General features: G+C 48.3%; 1 protein-coding gene across 1 annotated transcript in view; it reads right to left on the bottom strand.

Moving 5' to 3' along the window:
• SCRIB (scribble planar cell polarity protein) overlaps window positions 1–22046 on the bottom strand; it is a gene marked incomplete in the record, with an annotated part of 213321 nt that overhangs the window by 114826 nt on the left and 76449 nt on the right. The window contains 2 exon segments of the mRNA XM_034763808.1: window positions 6975–7052; window positions 7481–7570. Of these exon segments, the coding sequence (XP_034619699.1) occupies window positions 6975–7052; window positions 7481–7570 (168 nt within the window).

Raw genomic sequence — 22046 nt, 5'->3', positions numbered from 1 at the left:
CTCCATCTCTGGAGATATTTAAGAGTAGGTTAGATAGATGTCTATCAGGGATGGTCTAGACAGTATTTGGTCCTGCCATGCGGGCAGGGGACTGGACTCGATGACCTCTCGAGGTCCCTTCCAGTCCTAGAATCTATGAATCTATGAGCCCCCCACAGACACCGAATCTCTCACACACACCAACCCCACAGGGAACCCCACATACACACTGACCCCAGAGGGAACCCCCACACATACACCTCAACCCCACAGGGAGCGCCCCCACACACTCCAACTCCCTAGGAAGCTCCCCCGAGAGAGCCACCCCACACACACTCTGCACCATCCCCTCTCCCTCCCACGGTGCATGGCACAGCTTGTTGCCATTCACTGGAGAGAATGCCAGGCTGCCAACCCCAAAGCTGAGCCCCAGAAGGAGACACCTGTGTCCTCTCACCACCTCCCGCCTCTCTCACACACCCAGCATTCCACTCTGCAGGTCACAGATCTTGCTATCCTCCCTTCAGGGAGTGGCCACCGAATTCTAGTGCAACGCACAGCTTCTTCCTCCCGTCTCCCTGACTTCAGAGAGATGGCCCCTATTGCGCTGGGGGATTCAGGAACAGCTGTAGGGGAAGAGTGGCTAGTCCGGTGCGGGGGACACTAGTTGGTCTGGGGAGAAGGGAGGGAGCTGGAGCGTCTTCCTGTTGCTGCTGCTGCTTCATTTCACATCAAAATGCTCTTTGGCCTAGGGAAAGGGGCCCTGGGCTGGCAGCCAGGCGAGTGCAAGTCTCACATCTTCCACTGACGGACCTTAATACGTCTCTTCCCACCACAGCCTTTATTACTGAGCTAGGCCTACCCTTGTGCACAGGCACATATCGTTCCCCACCTTTCACAGCGCAACTAAGGGGCTGAGCTGGGAGCAGAACCCAGGTTTCTGATAGGGCAGATCCAAGTCCCACCTGCCTTTCAGAAAGAATATGCTAATCCTATGGGCTTGTGTAGTGGGTGAACACCCGCTCCAGCCCTGAAGGGGTGGGAAAAGCCCTGCCGAGGGCTGTGGAAAGGGGCAAAACCCCGGCTGATTGGCGAAGTGGCTGCAGCTGGGGCCACGCCCCAACCGGAGCCACTCAGCCTGATAAGAAGGCCAGGGCAGCCAGAAGCTGAGAAGTCTCCCTCTGACAGGAGAGGGAGGGGCCTGGCCTGGCCTGGCCTCAGGGATGCATACCTGGGGACCTAGAGTGAGGCAGGGCTGGGGAAAGGCCTTGGGGGCTGGGAAGCCCTAGGTCAGCAAGTCCCCAGGCTGCAGGGCCTGGTCCTAGGCCCATATAGGTATTGGGGTTGCAGAGGGGCAACCTGAGGGTGGGTAAAGGCAACCAGTCCAAATCCCTTGTTGCCTGTGATGATTGGCTGATAGACTGCACTCTGCCCCAGGGCGTGGGGGCTAGATGGTGACTGGCAGTAGCCATAACTGAGTGGGAGAGGGGGTGGGGGTTCCCCTGGGTGGGGAGACCCAGAGATAGAGTGGGGTACTGCCAGGGGGGCAGTACCCAAGCCAAGGGTGGGACATGGGGGGCCAATGACAGGTGGGACACCTGGCCTGCAGAGGGCGCTCCAGATGCTGGGTGAGCTAATTCCTGAGATGACCAGCAGGAGGCGCTGCAGGGGTGAGTCTATGCCAGATTACAAGTGGTGGAGGATGTGGGCAGGAATGGCCCACCCCGACACAAGGGGCTAGGGCAAGGACTGGGACTATTGCCTGAGACGGTGGAGAGACCGAAAAAGGGGACAATGGATCCCGGGTATGCTGTGGTGTGTTATGTGGAGATGCCAGATGCCATCCCTGGCTGGGCCCTGGGGTCAGTGCCCCCAAAGGAAGGGGACTGTCATCCTCCAGGGAATCCAGGAGGGACTTTGGGAGGTGCAGGAGGCCCTCCGTGGCCCAGCTGGTGAGGGAGCAGAGGGCCCTGGTGAAACTCCTCCGCCAGGAGGGTCGGAAGAGCAACCGACAACAGGGAGCAGGGTGTGAGGAGCTGGGGCCAGGAAGCCAGTGGCAGAGGGTCAGGCTTGCTATGCCTGTGGTAGAGCAGGACACTTAAGATTGGACTGTCCCTATGGGGCTGGAGGCAGGGGACCTCACCCTGAACTGGGATGGTGCCCAATCCCTCCAGCAATCCACTGGGTAAGGGAACCCAGGTGGCTGAGGACATGTTGGGCCTGTAGGTGACAAGGGCACCTGCAGAGGGTGTGCCCAGGCCTGAGGCAGTGGGTCCAGGTCAGCCCCGGTGAGGGGGCAGGACCCCAGAAGGACCCCGAAAGGTCCAAGGTAGCCAAGAGGCGCGGAGCCTGCTGGGGCTGCTGTGAACTGGGATACCTAAAGAGGCACTGCCCCCTCAGGGGAGCTGAGGTGCAGCCGCTGGAGGTGCCTGGAGACCCGGAAGGGTTGAAGCATGAGGAACTGGTGAAGGCAACACCCAGGACAGAGGGGACCCCGTGGGAGGTCGGGACCCAGACTGCTGCTGGGCAGGTCTTCAGCCGGGGAGTAGGAACAGAGGGGACCCAGCAAGAGGCCGGGACCCAGGCTGGTGTGGAGAAGGTCGCCATGGGGACCCAGACCCAGAAGGAAGAGGGCCTGGGGGACTTGGGTCTATGGGCACGGCTGGAGACTGCGGAAGAGGTCCGCCAGATGGCAGAGGTGGAGCTCTGAAAGGCCCGCCAGGAAAGAGAAGGTCTGGCCCAGAAATTAAAGGAGTCCAAGGAGAAGCAAGTGCAGCTGGCTGGATGCCTCCAGGCTGCACAAGCTAGGGGACCCCCCCCCCTTCTCCCGGGTGTGGGATTGTGGGGGGTGGAGGGGTGTAGCAGGCTGAACACCCGCTCCAGCCCTGACAGGGTTGGAAAAGCCCTGCCGAGGGCTGGGGCTGTGTAAAGGAGCAAAACCCCGGCTGACTGGGGAAGTGGCTGCAGCTGGGGCCATGCCCCAAGTTGAGCCACTCAGCCTGATAAGAAGGCCAGGGCAGCCGGAAGCTGAGGAGTCTCCCTCTGACTGGAGAGAGAGACAGGCCTGGCTGCAGGGAGCTCACCGGGGACCTAGAGTGAGGCAGGGCTGGGGAAAGGCCTTGGGGGGGCTGGGAAGCCCTAGGCCAGCAACTCTCCAGGCTGCAGGGCCTGGCCCTAGGCCCATAAATGTATTGGGGTTGCAGAGGGCAGCCTGAGGGTGGGTAAAGGCAGCCAGTCCAAACCCCATGTTGCCTGTGATGATTGGCTGATAGACTGCACTCTGCCCCAGGACACGGGGGCTAGATGGTGACTGGCAGTAGCCATGACTGAGGTGACATTGGGATAGGGGGTGGGGGTTCCCCTGGGTGGGGAGACCCAGAGAGAGTGGGGTACTGCCATGGGGGCAGCACCCAAGCTGAGGGCACCGGGGTCCGAGAGGAACACGGGGGGGCCAACGACAGGCAGGACACCTGGCCTGCAGAGGGCGCTCTGGATGCTGGGTGAGCTAATTCCCGAGATGACCAGCAGGAGGTGCCGCAGGGGTGAGTCCACACCTGATTACAGCTTGGCTATGCTACCTCTAAAATGGAGCTACACATACATACCCACCTTTGCTTTGAGATACACAGGTGAATGAGCACTATGTAAATATAAAACAACAGTAACAAATAGCATTGAGGAGTCAATAACCCTCAGTCTTCTGCTCTAACAAATAGATTACACTCCCCTTCCAGCACCAGAAACAGAACTCAGGAGTCCTAAGCCTATGGGTATGTCTACACTGTACCCTTAGTCGGTGGTCCTACAGGTTTGTACCCAAATCCCCTTACCATCCACACAATAAACTCTCAAACGTGCTTCTTTGAACCAGTGCTTGCTTGAATGGCTGAGCGTCTGGGTTAAAGTCCAAACCGGAACTCATGCACTTTGCAGTGAGGCTGCGGGCAAGTTCACTGGAGTGCTGATAGGCCTCCAATGCCCTTCCCACAAGTTCTCCCAAGGAACAGACAAGTCCTTCCGCAATAGACTGGGAAAGAATCCTAGAGCATCTCAGCACAAAACCCCATGAGCGTGTTCCCCAACACACACAGGTGAGTGCAGAAACAGTGAAGATACAGTAATGTGGGTAGGGCTTTGCTGTGGGAGTACTCATCCGTGGGCCAGGCTAACCCGAGAGCTCAAACCTGTGTGTCAACACCCAGGCTGACTGTGCAGAGTAGACATGCCCTGTGTGGCGTTCTGTCTATCAAAGAGTTAAATATGATGGAATTTACCCTGCCAAGGTGGCTCTCCATCGCTGGATGTCTCCAGACCTAGACCCAATGCCATTCTCAAAGATATTTTAGCCAAACAAAAGTAATTGGCTCAATACAGGAACAACTGGGTGAAATTTAATGGCTTGTGTCATGTAGGAGGTCAGACTAGTCTGGCCTTCAAATCTATGGAACAATTAATTTAAATAATGCTATTAAGGTTGAAACACCAGGCACTGATAAGTTAGAAAATGCCATAATTAAGCTTGCCCCTGTGACAGCAGCATGATCTAGTCTTTAATTCCATGATCACACAGTATTTTTTTCTACATGATCCCTGCTTCATTCAGTGCCCATGGTGGGTAGTGAGCAAGACTGGACTGTAAGCAGAATGATGCCCATTCCCATAAATGCTACCAAGTTGCTGGCTGCACTCAGGACAGGGAAAGGACAGTTACCTGTTCTGTAACTGGCGTTCTTCGAGATGTGTTGGTCCTGTCTATTCCACAGTAGGTGTGCGTGCTCGCCCGGTGCACCGGTGCTGGAAGTTTTTCCCATAGCAGCATCTGTAGTGGGGGAGCACCGCTGCGACCCCTGGAGTGGCGCCGACATATCATGCCATAAAGGGGGCTGTGTGCTCCCCCCACCCTCAGTTCCTTCTTGCCAGACAACTTCGACAGAGGGGAAGGAGGGCGGGGTGTGGAATAGACAGGAGCAACACATCTCAAAGAACGCCAGTTATGGAACAGTTCACTCCCTGTTGGGGGGAGGGATAGCTCAGTGGTTTGAGCATTGGCCTGCTAAACCCAGGGTTGTGAGTTCAATCCTTGAGGGGGCCACTTGGGGATCTGGGGCAAAATCAGTACTTGGTCCTGCTAGTGAAGGCAGGGGGCTGGACTCGATGACCTTTCAAGGTCCCTTCCAGTTCTGGGAGATGGGATCTCTCCATTGATTTCTTCTTTGAGTGATTGCTCCTGTGTATTCCACAGTAGGTGACTTCAAGCTATACCTGACAGAGGTGGGTAGGAGTTCTGAATGATAAGGTTATGGGTTACCCGGGCGGAGCACCGCCCTACCAAACCCGGCAGCGTCCCTTGCTTGGGAGACGATCGCATAGCGTGATCCAAAGGTATGGACAGAGGACCATGTAGCAGCCCTGCAGATGTCCTGAATAGGGACATGAGCTACATAGGCTGCAGACGAGGGCTGGGCTCTTGTCGAATGTGCCTTAACAATAGGAGGCGGGGGAACCCCAGCCAGGTCATAACACGTGCGTATGCACGAGGTGATCCAGCGGGAGATCCGCTGGGTGGAAACCGGTTCCCCTCTCATGCGCTCGGCTTTACTGGCGGCAAGAAGGAACTGAGGGTGGGGGGAGCACGCAGCCCCCTTTATGGTGCGATATGTCGGCGCCACTCCAGGGGTCGCAGCGGTGCTCCCCCACTACAGATGCTGCTAAGGGAAAAACTTCCGGCACCGGTGCACAGGGCGAGCACGCACACCTACTGTGGAATACACAGGAGCAATCACTCGAAGAACAACATGTCGGGACCACAAGAAGTGGCATGAATAGGGAGCAGAGCTCTGGTTACCGACCCCTTGTGTTATTTCTCAGGCCTGAATGCTGATTGCTATTCCTCCCAATTCAGTGATGTGCCATTTGCTCCCTGCACTGGCCCATCCACGCTTCAGAAGCTGGCTACTCATGGGAGTTGAATCCTGCAGGACTCAGCAGTTTTTAAAGATTTTTTGAGGAGGGAGGGGTAGTGGGTCTTATTATTATTTACTATCAGAGCCCCTCGGAGTCCCCGTGATGGACCAGGACCCCACTGCGCTAGGTACAAACACAGAACAAAAAGACAGTCCCTGCCCCAGAGAGCTTCCAGTGTAAGGATATGTCTGCACGCATTCATGGGGTATGACTGCAGCCCCTGTAAACACACCTGAGTTAGGGTTCATCGAGCTAGCATGGACACTAGAGCAGCAAAGCTGTGGCCTGTGCACTTGAGCATGGGCTAGCCCCACGAGTAATTACCCAGAGGTCCGGATGGGCTTGTACAACCCACACTGCCATGTACACTGCCGCATCTTCATTGCTCCAGTACCCAAGCAAGCTACATTAAATTCAGCTTGGATATGTTTCCATAAGCTGTAATCGCTTCCTGAATCGTGACTTCAGTGTAGTCACACCCTCAGCCTAAAACTAAAACAACAGAGGGATACAGACCAAATGTGGAATACAAGAAAACAATGAGTCACTTTTTGTCAGCATGCTAGGCAGTGGTCGCAAGGTCTCTGGGGATGAGCTAGTCTTGTGCTGGACCCCTCTTCCCACATTCAGGGAAGAGGGCAAGGAAGCAGAAAGTGACTCCATGCTCAAAGGCCAACTGATCAGCCAATGGGGCAGCAAGGCAGACAGGGAGCAGGGGCTCTCTGCCCACTTGGGGCGTGGGGTTGTCTCAGTGCTGGAGAGATCAGTGCAGCAGCAGTCCAGTCGTTAAGGTACAACTAAAGGTTAACAATATTAGTTCAACTGCAAGCTCACTGGGGCAGGGAAGTTTTGTTCTGTGTTTGTACAGCTCCTAGCACAATGGGGCCCTAATCCCTGACTAGGAGCCCTAGGCATGACAGCAATACAAATAAATAATCATCTTCATAATCAGATATCGGAGCCACACCTGCAGCCCAAAGTCAGCACCCCCCAGCACTATACTTTGCCATTTCACAGAAGCTGGCTCTTACCTCCAGGAGCTTGTCCCCAACACGGACTCCTGCTCGGGCTGCAGGGCCCTCCTCCGACACACGGGAAATAAAGATGCCCTGGAATCAAAGCATCATGTTAGCAAGAGGAGAGCAGGCCCTTCGCCCCAGGAGCTGATGTTACTGGGGAAGCAGAGAGGGAGGAATTCCCCCTCCTGGGGGTGTATGTTATTGGGAGGGGAATGCCCAGGCCCAGAAGGAGTGGTGCTGTCTCTGGTTACAACATTGTGACCACAGGGAAGTGCTGGTGGTTCAGCCCAGAACTCACATTCCAGAGGTGACACCTTCCCCCTTGCTCAGCCCTACCAGATTCCTGCTTTCAAGAGGGGCTAAGGCTAGCCCTGCCTTGCCCTATGTACCCCCAACACATCCACAGACCAGGCCCAGCACCTGCAGGGGTCAGGCACTGCCATGATGGGGCCCACCTCACTTCTAGATAGACAGATCCTGCCCTAGAGCAGGCAGGCTTGGGCAGCCCAGCTCCTTACCTCGTCATCACCCTTGTAGGGAGTGGAGCCTTTGCCCCCTGCAATGCTGATGCCTAGCCCCCCTGTCTGCCGCAGGATAGTCAGGGTCAGCTGCAAGCAAAATGGAAAAAGATAACAGCTCTATGCAGAGAGGATGCCATAAAAACAGCTTGGGGAGTAAGGAGGGTGGCGTGTACAAGAACACATGCAAGCTGGCACGCATACCAACACATGAATACGACTGCGAGTTTCGTTTAAGTGTGGGCACGGCTGCTCATGTATTTGTGCAAAGCTGATTGAGGATGGGGTGGTGGCCACATCTGGTTGTTAGTGCCCAAAGCCATGGCACCAATCAGCCCCTTCTCCATGGATTTGTCCCTTTTAGCCCAAGCCCCAACCTGCCAGCAACAAACATATCAGACCCTGAGGCCAACACCACAGCAAACTGAAAAGCAGTGGGTGTGGGCAGGAGACTCGGGGTGGGATGGGGGGACTGAGCAGAAGTTGTGGGGGACTTGGGGAAGTCAGGGGTGACTGAACAGGAGCTGGGGGATTGGCAAGGGGTGGAATTGAGCCAAATGGCGAGTGATAGGAGCCAGGGACGGTGCCTGTGCCACCTCCCAATCATATACCTTGGTCTCCTTTCCTTTGGGGTCCAATTCTATGCAGGTACTGCAAAATTAAGGGCCCCTCCTGACTCTAACATGGCCTGCACTTGGCTCCCACACACAGAGCGACACCAGTGCATAGCCCTGATCAAATTACCCCCTGTGCCCTACTGGCTGCAAACAGGATGGGGCAGCTGCCTCCTCTTCTCTCCTCAGGGACAGACAGACTCAGGACTCTGACTGGGGCATTCAACAGCTTCCTTCCTTCTCATCAATCCCACTCCCCCGTCCCACCTGCTTAGAGCTCTCCCTAGCCCCGAGAGCAGTCTGTACTGTGTCTGGAACTCAGCTGGCTATGCCTAAATCCAGGGCCAGCAGAAAGTGGTGTGTGAGGAGGTGCTCAGCTCGCGCTCCCTCAGTGACAGGGAAAGAAGGAGGTGTTACTGGGGCTCATTGAATGCCATAGGCCCAATTAGCCAGGTGAGGAGAGCCCACTGGGCACTGGTGATGGAAATGCACAGAAAGCCCCTGGGGAGAGAAGGGTGGCTGGTGCAGGAGGAAGGAAATGGGAAGAAATTCGCTGCCCTCCAGATGTCACTTCTCTGGAAACAAAATCTAGATCAGAGAAAGGCTGCTGCAGAGGCATCAAGCTCTAAGAGCACACACAGCTGGGGCCATCCCCAGAGACCGCACCGAGGTGGGAGGCCAGAGCAGATTTGGGCCATCTTCTCTGGTAGCCTGTTTCTGGCATGGTCCCAGCTAGGTGCTTCTCAGAGATATGTCATGGCAAGGGAACCACTGAATCTTGCCTGCCTAAGACTGGGGTAGCCAAGGTGCAAGGCATAGGGACCCTGGAGTTCTTGGAAAAGTCCACTTCACACAGCTCCAGCTGCAACTCAATGCATGATGTGAGCAGTGTGTGCAGAACTGGAGTTTATGAATTGAAGTTGCTTCGTGGCTGCCATATGTTTAAGTTCCATGGTGCTTTGAGAGATGTGGCCTCTGGAAAGCTGCCTGATCAGTCACGGAAGGCTTACAGCCCAGTAAGCCACTAGGCAAATGGGGTCTCTGTCTCTGCTCTCTCTGTTTCCTCTGCCCTTTTCTCGCTTTCCTGTATTTCTGCTCCCAGTTCTGGTTCTAACAGGAATGAACCCTGTGCAGCCTCCGGCCACGGTGTCTTGCTATACTAATCTCAAGAGCAGAGGTCAAATGGATTAAAAACCGGCTGACAGATCAATGGGGTGTTTCTAGTGGCGTTCCCCAGGGATCAATATTTGGTCTGACACTATTCACCATGTTTATCAACGATGTGCAAGTAAATATTAACTCACTACTGCTATAATAGGTGGATAAGTCAAAGATTAGAGGAGTGGCAAATAATGCTTTAGCCAAACACAAGTTATTGGGCTCCATATAGTGATAACCGAGTGAACTTTAAGACCTTGTGATATACAGATTAGACTACATGATCTAATAGTCCCTTCTGGCCTTAAATTCTGCTAATCTATGAGGACAGAGCAGCAATACAAACTGATCTGGCTGCCTTGGTAACCTGGGCCCACTCGAACAAAATGTTTTGTAATATAGCCAAATGCAAAGTTATACAGTACAAACCAGGAATGCAGGCCATACCTACAGAGTAGGGAATTACAGCCTAGAAAGCAGTGACTCCAAAGGACTATGGGGTCATAGTAGACAAGCAATAGAGCATGAGCCCCCAGTGGGATGCTGGAGTAAAAAGGGCTAATGTGATCCTGTATAAACAGGGAGTAGAGAGATGATTTTACCCTCTGTATGGCTCTGGTGAGACTGATACGAGAATACTTGGTACAGTTCTGGTATCCAGGTTTGCAAAAATGTTTTTAAAAAATTGAAGAGGCTGCAGAATAGAGCCACAACAATGATTCAAGGGCTGGAGAAAATGCCTGACATGGAGACTTTTTACAAAAGGGATTGAGAGCAAGAGTTGATTACCATGTATACGTACCGTCATGGGGAGAAAATACCAGATACTAAAGGGCACTTTAATCTAGCAGAGAAAGGTAGAAAATCAACCAATGACCAGCAGCTGAAGTCAGACAAATTCAACTTAGACATTAGGCGCAAATGTTTAAAAGTTAAGTGTGATTAATTACTAGAATAAACTATGAAAGGACATGGTGGATTCTCTGTCTCTTGCTGTGTCCCAATCCTGGATGACTTTCTGGAACAGATGCTTCAGTCAAACACAAGTCACAGGGCTCGATAAAGGGATAACTGGGTGAAATTCAGTGGCCTGTGATATACAGACAGTTACACTAAATGTTCTAAAGGGCCCTCGGGCCTTAAACTCTGTAAGTCTTAAGCTATCGTCATTAATACTCTAAGTAGGGGGGAAAACCCTCCCTCCCCTGCAACTAATTCTACAGCAAGTGAAAGCGACGCGGGGCCGAGAGGGGCTAGAGATCATGGCAGGAAATAACTGAGATTCAACCTAGATACAGGCAGCATGTACACCCAGGAGGGAGAAAGCAACCCCCTGATTCCCAATGGAAAGAAGATCCTTGGACCACAGAGGCAGTCACCAGACCAAGATGGGGCGGCAGCAGTGAGTTAGACCAGAGTTTGCAGTGGGGTAAAGCAGTTAGAAAAGCCCAATGGGAGTGTAGGAGCAGGGAGGGGCCAGTCTCGTTCTCTCTCTAGCTCTGGAGAGACACTACCCCGCATCCCCACAGGGATCCTGTGCTCAGCTTCAGGTCCCTCAGTCCCACACCTCCTGCTCTGGGACAGGGAGGGGAGAGTCCTTCTCTGTCTGCTCTGGGGAGGCCTCACCTGGATACCCCATTTAGCTCTGGATACCAGGTGAGATCCTGAAGGAGTGGAGGGTGCTCAGAGAAGAGGCAGGAAACAGCTCAGGGGCCAGAAAGATTGACTCACCAGGAGAGATTAGAAGAGCTAAATCTGTCTGGCTTCGCTAAGCAACAACTAAAGGGGACATGACGACAGGCTGGAAATATCAGAAGTGTGCGATCAGTGGAGAGGTGGGAGCTTATCGCTTGGGCTGTTTAGATCTAGACTAAAGCAAACAATCGAAAAGCTAAACAGGAGTGAAAGATCCTGCCCTGGCCCCAGAGTTGGGATGCGGTGGGGAATTTCCAACTCTAGCCATACTGGATCAGACCAATGGTGCATCTAGCCCAGTATCCTGTCTCTGACAGTGGCCAGTGCCAGATGTTTCAGAGGGAATGGTAAATGTCTATTAGGGATGGTCTAGGCAGTATTTGGTCCTGCCATGCGGGCAGGGGACTGGACTCGATGACCTCTCGAGGTCCCTTCCAGTCCTATAATCTATGAATCTATGAAGAGCAGGGCAATTATCAAGTGATCCATTCCCCCGCACGCCTCTCCCCCCCACCCCCCGCTTCTGGCATTAGGAGGTTGAGGGACATCCAAAGCTGGGGTTGTGTCCCTGACCATCCTGGCTAATAGCTATTGATAAACCCATCCTCCATGAAATTAGCTAATTCTTTTTGGAACCCAGTTATACTTTGGGCCTTCACAACATCCCATGACAATGAGTTCCACAGGTTGACTGTGTGATGTGTGAAGAAATATTTCCTTTTGTTTGTATTAAACCTTCTACCTATTAATTTCATTGGGTGACCCTAGTTCTTGTGTTACGTGAAGGGATAAATGACAAGTCCCTATTCACTTTCTCTGCAAATTTTAGATTTTATAGACTTCTATCATTTCCACCCTTAGGCCTCTCTTTTCCAACAGTCCCAGTCTTTTTATTCTCCCTTCCTATGGATGCGGTTCCATACCACTAATCATTTTTGTTGCCCTTCTCTGTACTTTTCCCAATTCTAACTTTTTTGAGATGGGGCAACCAGAACAGCACGCAGTATTCAAGGTGTGGGCGTACCATTGATATAGTGGCATTGTATTTTCTGTCTTATCTATCCCTTTCCTAATGGTTCCTAACATTCTCTTAGCTTTTTTGACTGCTGCTACACATTGAAAAGATGTTTTCAGAGAACTATCCCACTTGAACAGCTGAGTATATACTTGGGTAGCTGGCCTGAGCCAACATCCGTGCCGCCATGGCCACACTATTTTAGGCAATAGCTCAGTGGTTCTCCACTGGGGATACTCAGCGGTCTTCCGGGGGTACATCAACTCATCTAGATATTTGCCTAGTTTTACAACAGGCTGCATAAAAAGCACTAGCAAAGTCAGTACAAACTAAAATTTCATTCAGTCAGTGACTTGTTTATACTGCTCCATATACTATACACTGCAATGTAAGTACAATATTTATATTCCAATTGATTTATTTTATGATGATATGGTAAAAATAAGAAAGTAAGCATTTTTTTCAGTAATAGTGTGCTGTGACACTTTTGTAAGCAAGTTGTTTTTAAGTGAGGTGAAACTTGAGGGTACACGAGACAAATCAGACTCCTGAAAGGGGTGCAGTAGTCTGGAAGAACTGAGAGCCACTGCAGTAGCTCAAGTAACACCCCCATATGTATGTCTATCCACACTTTGAATCACACCTCCCACCTGCTGTGCAGCCGTATCCTATATTCTTTATTCCTTTTAGAGGTTGCTTTGTGTTATCACTCTTGTTCTTGGTTTGTAGGGAACAAATATTCACAATAAAGGGCTGGTGAGCAGGGAATGGAAGAGCCAAACGATCTGCCTCCCTCAAACTGGCACTAAAGGGAGGGAGAGCAGCCCAGCAGCCTGCATGAGCCAGTAATGAAGAGCAGCATCTAATGAGGACAGGATCTGGGTTCAATAATGCTAGGTGCCCAGGGGCATCCCTGCAGATCTCCTCAAAGCTGCTCCAGGGGCAGGGACAACTTTTTTTTGTTATTGGGGAGGGGCTACAGTGAAAAGATAATACAATTATAGCTGTTGTGTACACTTTAAAGAGTAGTTTTGTTCCACAACTAAATTTATTTACACTTTTCTGTTCCAAACTCAGTGCAATCCTTGTGTTACTAAAAGCCTCCAGGTGCCTGAGCTCCTGGGCTCTGTTGCTCCTGCCCATGACAGCACTGTGGATCTATTGTTATATGCTAACCCGTAGGGTTGAGAAATCCCAATCATCATGATCTGCCGGTTTTCGATATTCTGAGGTCTTGTTTACAATCTCCCTAAAGAACAAGTGGGGAGCCCCCTGCCCCCCGCTGTTTGCTAGAGCCCTTTGGAATTCAGTGCAGGGGAATGGGGGCAAAGCAGGAGGAGGAAAAAGTCTGAGTTCCCCCTAGATAGAAATATCAGAGCTGTTCTCAGGGTCACTTTGAGCAGCAAGGGAAGCAGGGAACAGTGCTAATTAGAGACGACATCAAGCTCATGATGCCTGCAAGCAGAGGCTGCCCCACAAGGAAGGCTGCTCAGATGGTAAGATGACACAGTGGGGGGGAGAGGGGGCAGGCTCACCAGACAATAGCAAGTGTCCAACTCTGTATGGGAGATCAGTCTAGATCTCTCAGTCACCTGGCAAGTTCAAGAAATATGGACAAGAGAAGCTAGCGCTTCCTGCATCAGGATCCTCAGAGCTCCTAGTGGTGACACTTGGGTAGACCCACATACTGGTAAAGTCTGTTTTTGACAGGAATCTAGAGGAAAACTAAACTGGGAGGCGTGGTAGATACGCTGGAGGGTAGGGACAGGATACAGAGGGACCTAGACAAATTAGAGGATTGGGCCGAAAGAAACCTGATGAGGTTCAACAAGGACAAGTGCAGAGTCCTGCACTTAGGACGGAAGAATCCAATTCACTGTTACAGACTAGGGACCGAATGGCTAGGAAGCAGTTCTGCAGAAAAGGACCTAGGGGTTACAGTGGACGAGAAGCTGGAGATGAGTCGACAGTGTGCCCTTGTTGCCAAGAAGGCTAACGGCATTCTGGGCTGTATAAGTAGGGGTATTGCCAGCAGATCTAGGGACGTGATTGTTCCCCTCTATTCGACATTGGTGAGGCCTCATCTGGAGTAGTGTGTCCAGTTTTGGGCCCCACACTACAAGAAGGATGTGGAAAAATTGGAAAGAGTCCATCAGAGGGCAACAAAAATGATTAGGGGGCTGGAGCACATGACTTATGAGGAGAGGCTGAGGGAACTGGGATTGTTTAGTCTGCAGCAGAGAAGAATGAGGGGGGATTTGATAGCTGCTTTCAACTACCTGAAAGGGGGTTCCAAAGAGGATGGATCTAGACTGTTCTCAGTGGTACCTGATGACAGAACAAGGAGTAATGGTCTCAAGTTGCAGTTGGGGAGGTTTAGGTTGGATATTAGGAAAAACTTTTTCACTAGGAGGGTGGTGAAGCACTAGAATGTGTTACCTAGGGAGGTGGTGGAATTTCCTTCCTTAGAGGTTTTTAAGGTCAGGCTTGACAAAGCCCTGGCTGGGATGATTTAGTTGGGAATTGGTCCTGCTTTGAGCAGGGGGTTGGACTAGATGACCTCCTGAGGTCCCTTCCAACCCTGATATTCTATGATTCTAAAACTGCAGGGAGGTGGGCTGGGCAGCTGTGATGGCTGATAGGACAGTCATTCGTGAATGAGCTTCTCCAGTCTGAATGGGGAACGTCCAACCTCTCAAAGTGGCGACAAATCAGGAACTGGACCCAGACTGTAGTGCCTTTGTCCTTCCTTAGCAGGGGAAGTGGGACAACAATCCTATTTCCAGGAGTTTCTACTAATTTATTTATTGGCTTTTTCTTGATTCCCATGAGCCACCCAGACGACAGTCAACTTATCCTCATGCGGCCCCTTGCAGGAAGGCAGTACAGGTCCAGATTCTCAAAGGAAGTTAAGGCTCCTCACTTCCCTTGAAATCAATGGGAGTTGGGCACCTAAATATCTTTGAGGATCTGGGCCATACTCCCTGCTTTACAAATTCATAGAATTTAGGGCCAGAAAGGAGCAATGTGTTCCCAGAGGCTGACCTCCTGTATAGCACACACCAGAGAACTTTACCCAGACACTCCCGCAGCCAGCCCAGTAACTTGTAGTTGAACTAGAGTTTCTTTTAGAACAACATTCAATCTTGATTTAAAGAATTCACTACGGCACTTGATGTTCCACTGGTTCTTGTTGATGAACTGAGGAATAGTTGGGGAAGTGACTTGCCCAAGCTCACGATTAGCAGTATGGAAAAAATTTTATAAGAAAGGAGATTGAGAAGAATGGGACTGATTATTTTAGAAAGGAGACAAATCACAGTGGACATGATAAAAGTATGTAAAATAATGGCCTAGAGAAGGTAGAGGAGCTTCTATTTCCCTGTCTCACAACAACAAAGAAACATACAATGAAATTGGAAGGTGGCTAATTCAGTTATAAAAGAAAATATTCTCTCACCACATGTAATTTAACTGAGGAACTCACTGCTACAGGATGTCTCTGAGACGAAGAACTTATAAGATTCAAAGAGCAATTAGACATGTATATGGTAACAATATCCGTTGATGTAAAGAAAAAGGTTTGGGAAGGGAGATAAAACCTCCTATTTCAGGGCTACAGTCCTAGTATTGACTGCTGTGAGATGGGAGACTGGACTAGTTGAATCCTGAGTCTGATCCACTGTGGCAAGTCCTGTGCTCCATGGCTGGGGCAGGAGATTTTTGTTTCAGTGCCTGGTTCTCGGACACAGGCCAGCGTCTTAGGCCCAAGCTTTTGACACTATTCTATTTTATGCAGATTCTTAGGCCTGGTCTACACTAGGAAATTACACTGGCATAGCTACATCTCTCAGTCTGTGAAAAATCCACATGCCTGAGAGATGTAGCTATATGGACCTAGCCCTCAGTGTAGACAACACTAATTCTTCCATCGACCTACCAACCGCCTCATGGGGAGGTGAATTACCTATTCCAACAGGAGACTCCTTCCCATCGGCATAGGTAACGTCTACACTGAAGTGCTATGGCAACAGTGGTGCAGCTGTGTTGCATATTCTTGTACTACCCTCAGCACCAGAGTACCTACCACTTGGTGCATTAAGTGACATGACTAACATTGGTCATGTGTGGCTCGCGTTCTCTCATTCTCTCCCCCGGGTAGAACTGTGCATACAGTGGAGTGTTTTGACACAGTTTGGAGTTTTAAAAAATGCTGCTCTCTGTTTATGTTAGAGAAAGCTAATTGGCCAAGTGTAGCTAAGACATAGAGCAGAAGGTGGGGAGATTTGTAATAATCCTTAGTTCCTTGGAAGTTTTTTCCAGCCTGGGGCCAGATGCTGAGAAAGCTTTGTTTCCTGCAGACACTTACCCCATTCACTACCTAAACTGGAAGCCACCAGAGCCCTCACCATACTAGATCTATTCCTGTGCAGGTATGGGTTGGGGGAGGGAAGCAAAGGAATGATATACTCTTGTTACATGAGGATGATAAAGTACATTCCAGTCCATTAGTAACTAAGTAGAATGTTAAACAGCATATACTAGGGATAAACAATTTTAAATCAGCATGTCTGCAAAACTTGCACCCAAGAGTATTACAAAAGTTGGCTGAGGAGAAGTCTGGCCCACTGATGTTAATTTTTAATAAATCTTGGAATACTGAGGAAATTCTAGTAGATTGGAAGAGTGCAAATGTCATGCCAATATTCAAAGAAGGCAAGCAAGATGACACAGGTAATTACAGGCCAGTTAGCCCAACACCACTACTGAGCAACAAAGCTAATATGGGATTTATTCAATAAAGAATTAAAGGACAGGAATATAACTAATAGAAGTTGACATGGTTTTACAGAAAACTGGTCTTGTCAAACAAACCAGATTTCATTCTTTGATATGCTTAAGAGTTTGGCTGATAAAAGTTACTGCATAGGGGCCTCCTGTGTCAAATTCAGTCCTTTGCTCTTCAAACCCATCATAGAAATGTAGGGCTGGGAGGGACCTTGAGAGATCAAGTCCAGCCCTCTTTGCTGAGTCAGGACCTAGTAAACCTAGACCCACCCTGACAGGTATTTGTTGAACCTGTTCTTAAATACCTCCAATTCCTCAACCTCCACTGAAAGCCTATTCCACAGTTTAACTATGCTTACAGCAAAAGTTTTTCCTAATATCTAACTTTGCTGCAGATTAAGCCCAATACTTCCTGTCCTACCTTCAGTAGATGTGGAGAACTATTGATCACCATCCTCTTTATAACAGTCCTTAACATACTGGAAGACTTATTAGGTCCCCCCTCACTCTTCTTTTCTCATGACTAAACCTGGCCAGTTTTTTTATCCTTTCTTCATAGGTGAGATTTTCTAACCCTTGTATCATTTTTGTTGCTCTCATCTGAACTCTCTCCAGTTGGTTCACATCTTGCCTAAAATGTGTTACCCAGAATTGGACTCAGTACTTTAGCTAAGGCCTCATCAGTATCAAGTAATGCAGGACAATAAACTGCTGTTTCTTACATATGACACTCCTGTTAATATACCCAAAAATGTAGCCTTTTTCACAACTGCATCACATTGTTGACTAATATTAATTGCTTCAGTGAACCTGTTCTTTCCTTCGTTTGGCTTGTATTTCTTCCCTTGTTAATAGTAATTGTGTTGAGTATCTGGTATTAGCCTTCTTAGTGAAGACTGAAGCAAAATAGGCATTACACATCTTGGCCTTCTTGATGTCATCAGTTATTAGGAGGGCTGTCGATTAATCACAGTAAACTCGTGATTAACTCAAAAAAATTAATGGCGATTAATCACAGTTTTAATTGCACTGTTAATAGAATACCAATTGAAATGTATTAAATGTTTTTGGATATTTTTCTACATTTTCAAATATATTGGTTTCAATTACAACACAAGTATCAGAGGGGTGGCCGTGTTAGTCTGGATCTGTAAAAAGCAACAGAGTCCTGGGGCACCTTTAAGACTAACAGATGTAGTGAAGCATAAGCTTTCGTGGGTGAATGCCCACTTCATCGGCATTACAACACAGAATACAAAGTGTACGCTGCTCACTTTATATTTTTTTTATTACAAATATTTGCACTGTAAAAATTATAAAAGAAATAGTATTTTTCAATTCATCTCATACAAGTACTGTGGAGCAATCTCTTTGTCGTGAAAGTGCAACTTACAAATGTAGTTTTTTTGTTGCATTGTTTTATTTGAGTTCAGTTATGTAAAACTTTAGAGTCTACAAGTCCACTCAGTCCTACTTCTTGTTCAGCCAATCGCTAAGACAAACAAGTTTGTTTACATTTGTGGGAGATAATGCTGCCCACTTCTTATTTACAATGTCACCAGAAAGTGAGAACAGGCATCTGCATGGCACTTTTGTAGCGGGCATTGCAAGGTATTTACATGCCAGATATGCTAAACATTCATATACCCCCTTCATGCTTCGGCCACCATTCCAGAGGACATGCTTCCATGCTGATGACACTTGTTAAAAAAATAATGCATTAATTAAATTTCTGACTGAACTCCTTGGGGGAGAATTAGGTCTCCTGCTCTGTTTAACCCGCATTCTGCCATATATTTCATGTTATAGCAGTCTCAGATGAGGACTCAGCACATGTTGTTCATTTTAAGAAGACTTTCGCTGTAGATTTGACAAAATGCAAAGAAGTTATCAATGTGAGACTTCTAAAGATAGCTACAGCACTTGACCCAAGATTTAAGAATCTGAAGTGCCTTCCAAAATCTGAGAGGGATGAGGTGTGGAGCATGCTTTCAGAAGTCTTAAAAGAGCAACACTCCGATGCAGAAACTACAGAACCCAAACCACCAAAAAAGAAAATCAACCTTCTGCTGGTGGCATCTGACTCAGATGATGAAAATGAACGTGCATCGGTCCGCACTGCTTTGGATTATTATCAAGCAGAACCCATCATCAGCATGGACGCATGTCCCCGGGAATGGTAGTTGAAGCATGAAGGGATATATGAATTTTTAGCACACCTGGCACGTAAATATCTTGCAACGCCGGCTATAACAGTGCCATACAAACACCTGTTCTCACTTTCAGGTAACATTGTCAACAAGAAGCGGACAGCATTATGTCCTGCAAATGTGAACAAACTTGTTTGTCTGAGCAATTGGCTGAACAAGAAATAGGACTGAGTGGCCTTGTAGTCTCTAAAGTTTTACATTGTTTTATTTTTGAATGTAGTTTTTTTGGTACATAATTCTACATTTGTAAGTTCAACTTTCCTGATAAAGAGATTGCACTACAGTACTTGTATTAGGAGAATTGAAAAATACTATCTCGTTTTTTTACAGTGCAAATATTTGTAATCAAAAATAAATATAAAGCAAGCACTGTACACTTTGTATTCTGTTGATTGAAATCAATATATTTGAAAATGTAGAAAACATCCAAAAATATTTAAATAAATGGTATTCTATTAGTGTTTAACAGTGAGATTAATTTTTTTAATCGCTTGCCAGCCCTAGTTATTAGCTCTCCTCCTCCTCCCCCTTTTTTTCTTTCTCTTGTTCCTAATGTATTTAAAGAACCTCTTCTTATCGCCTTTTATGTCCCTGGCCAGGTGTAACTCATTTTGTGCTTTAGCATTTCTGATTTTGTCCCTACCTGCTTATGCTATTCTTTTGTGTTCCTCCTTAGCAATTCATCCATGTTTCCACTCTTGTAGGACTCCTTTTTGATTTTCAGGTAATTAAAAAGCCCCTGAGGGAGTTATATTGGCCTCTTACCTATCTTTCCTTTGGATCAGAATAATGGGCAGTTGTGCATTTAATATTGTCTCTTTGAGAAACTGCCAGCTCTTCTGAACTCCTTTATCCCTTAAATTTTCTTCCCACAAGACCTTACCTCCCAGTTCTCTCAGCTTGTTAAAGTGTTTTGGTTGTGGGTTTGTGTTTTTTTGGTTTTTGTTTGTTTGTTTTTTAAGTCCATTGTCTTTATTCTGCAGCTCTCACTCTGTCCTTTCCCATGAATCGTGAAATTGATCATTTCATGGTCCCATTCACCCGAATTGCCTTCCACCTTCCTATAATACCATACATAGAGTTAACAAGCTCGATCTTCAAACTAGTTAGAGTGTTTGCCCCACTACTCCTCTTGGTAGGCTGTTCCAGAATCTCGCTCCTCTGAACCTTCTTCTAATTTCCAGCCTCAATTTATTCATGACCAGTTTATCCCCATTTGTTCTTGCACCAACATTGTGCTCTGGCTTAGGTAGCTCTTCTCCCTCCCTGGTGATTAGCCCCCCGTGTTGTATTTATAGAGAGCAATCAGATCCCCTCTCAGCCTTCACTTTGCTAAGCTAAACAAGCCAAGCTCTCAGACTACTCTTGTGAGACAGGTTTTCCATTGCCCCGAGCATCCTAGCAGCCCTTCTGAATTAACCTTTCTTGAGAACAGGCTCCAGAACGGCACACAGTATTCTAAATGCCAAGTTAAGTTATACACCTAGGAACACTGAGTGCATGCCAGACCTATGGACTGCATCATGGAAGGCAGTGACTGAAAAGGATTTAGGGGTCGTAGTAGACAAGCACTGAACATGAGCTCCCAGTGAGACGCTGTGGCAAAACAGGCTAATATGATCCTTGGGTATACAAAGAAACGACAGGGAGAAGGAAGGTGATTTTACCTATGTTTTGTATGGATGGTATTGGTAAGACCAATGCTGGAATACTGCATCCAGTTCTGGTGTCCACATTTATAGGAGGATGTTGGAAAATTGAAAAGGCCACAAAAATTATCTGAGGACTGGAGAAAATGCCTTACAGTGAGAGATGTAAAGAGCTCAATCTGTTTATCTTATCAAAAATAAGAGTGAGAGGTGACTTGATTACAGTCTATAAACACCTATATGGGGAGATTGGCCTCTGGAAATTTCTACTACATGTATCTGACAAAGTGAGTATTCACCCACAAAAGCTTATGCTCCAAAACGTCTGTTAGTCTATAAGATGCCACAGAACTCTTTGTCACTTATATGGGGAGAAAATATCTGGTACTAAATGACTCTTTAAGCTAGCACAAGACGACACAACAAGACCCTGGCTGAAATGGTTAGACACTGAAGGCAGACAAATTCTAATTGGAAGTTAGGCTTTTTTTTAAAACAGCGAGAGAGATTAACCACTGGAACAGACTCCCAAGGGAAGTGGTGGGTTCTCCATCTCTTGAAGTCTTCAAATCCAGACTGGATGCTTCTCTGGAAGCTGCTTTAGTCAAACACAAATTATTAGGCTCAATACAGAAGTAACTGAGTGAAATTCTCTGTCCTGTATTATACAAGAGATAAGACCATTAGGAAATCTAATGGTCCTTAAAAAAAAAAAAAAAAAAAAATCTATGAATTAACCCCCCACCCCTGATTTAGGGTGGACTGAAGATTTGTATCCCCAAGTTCCCAAAAACTGGCAGCATCCTCTACAGGCCTGTAGGTCCTACTGGGCAGACACCAGAGATACAACTCCACCCTAGGGATCCAGACAAAGGGGGCATGGGAGGGAATTTATAATTGTGATGCCCAGCATGGGGCTTGCACTTGGGCACAAGGAGATTATTTGTACCCAGGGTGACATTTCTGAGCTATCCTTGCAGGAAGACGGACAAGGTTATTTTTAAAGGGGAGAATGATTATTGGCTTTTTCCTTTTCCTGATTCCGAAACACCAGATGGGATTTTGCTCCAGTTCACTGTCACTCAAAGGCTGAAAGTGGAGTTTTCAGTCCTTAGGTACGTATCAGGGGGTAGCCGTGTTAGTCTGTATCTACAAAAACAACAAAGAGTCTGGTGGCACCTTAAAGACTAACAGATTTATTTGGGCATAAGCTTTCGTGAGTAAAAACCTCACTTCTTCGGATGCATAGAGTGAAAGCTACAGATGCAGGCATTATATACAGACACATGGAGAGCAGGGAGTTACTTCACAAGTGGCGAACCAGTGTTGACAAGGCCAATTCAATCAGGGTGGATGTAGTCCACTCCCAACAATAGATGAGGAGGTGTCAATTCCAGGAGAGGAAAAGCTGCTTCTGTAGTGAGCCAGCCACTCCCA

Source organism: Trachemys scripta, chromosome 2, assembly GCF_013100865.1.
Source record: "Trachemys scripta elegans isolate TJP31775 chromosome 2, CAS_Tse_1.0, whole genome shotgun sequence".
In the NCBI taxonomy this organism is placed as follows: domain Eukaryota; kingdom Metazoa; phylum Chordata; order Testudines; family Emydidae; genus Trachemys; species Trachemys scripta.
The sequence above is the reverse complement of the archived record's forward strand: the minus strand, read 5'-3'. Positions and strand labels throughout refer to the sequence as shown.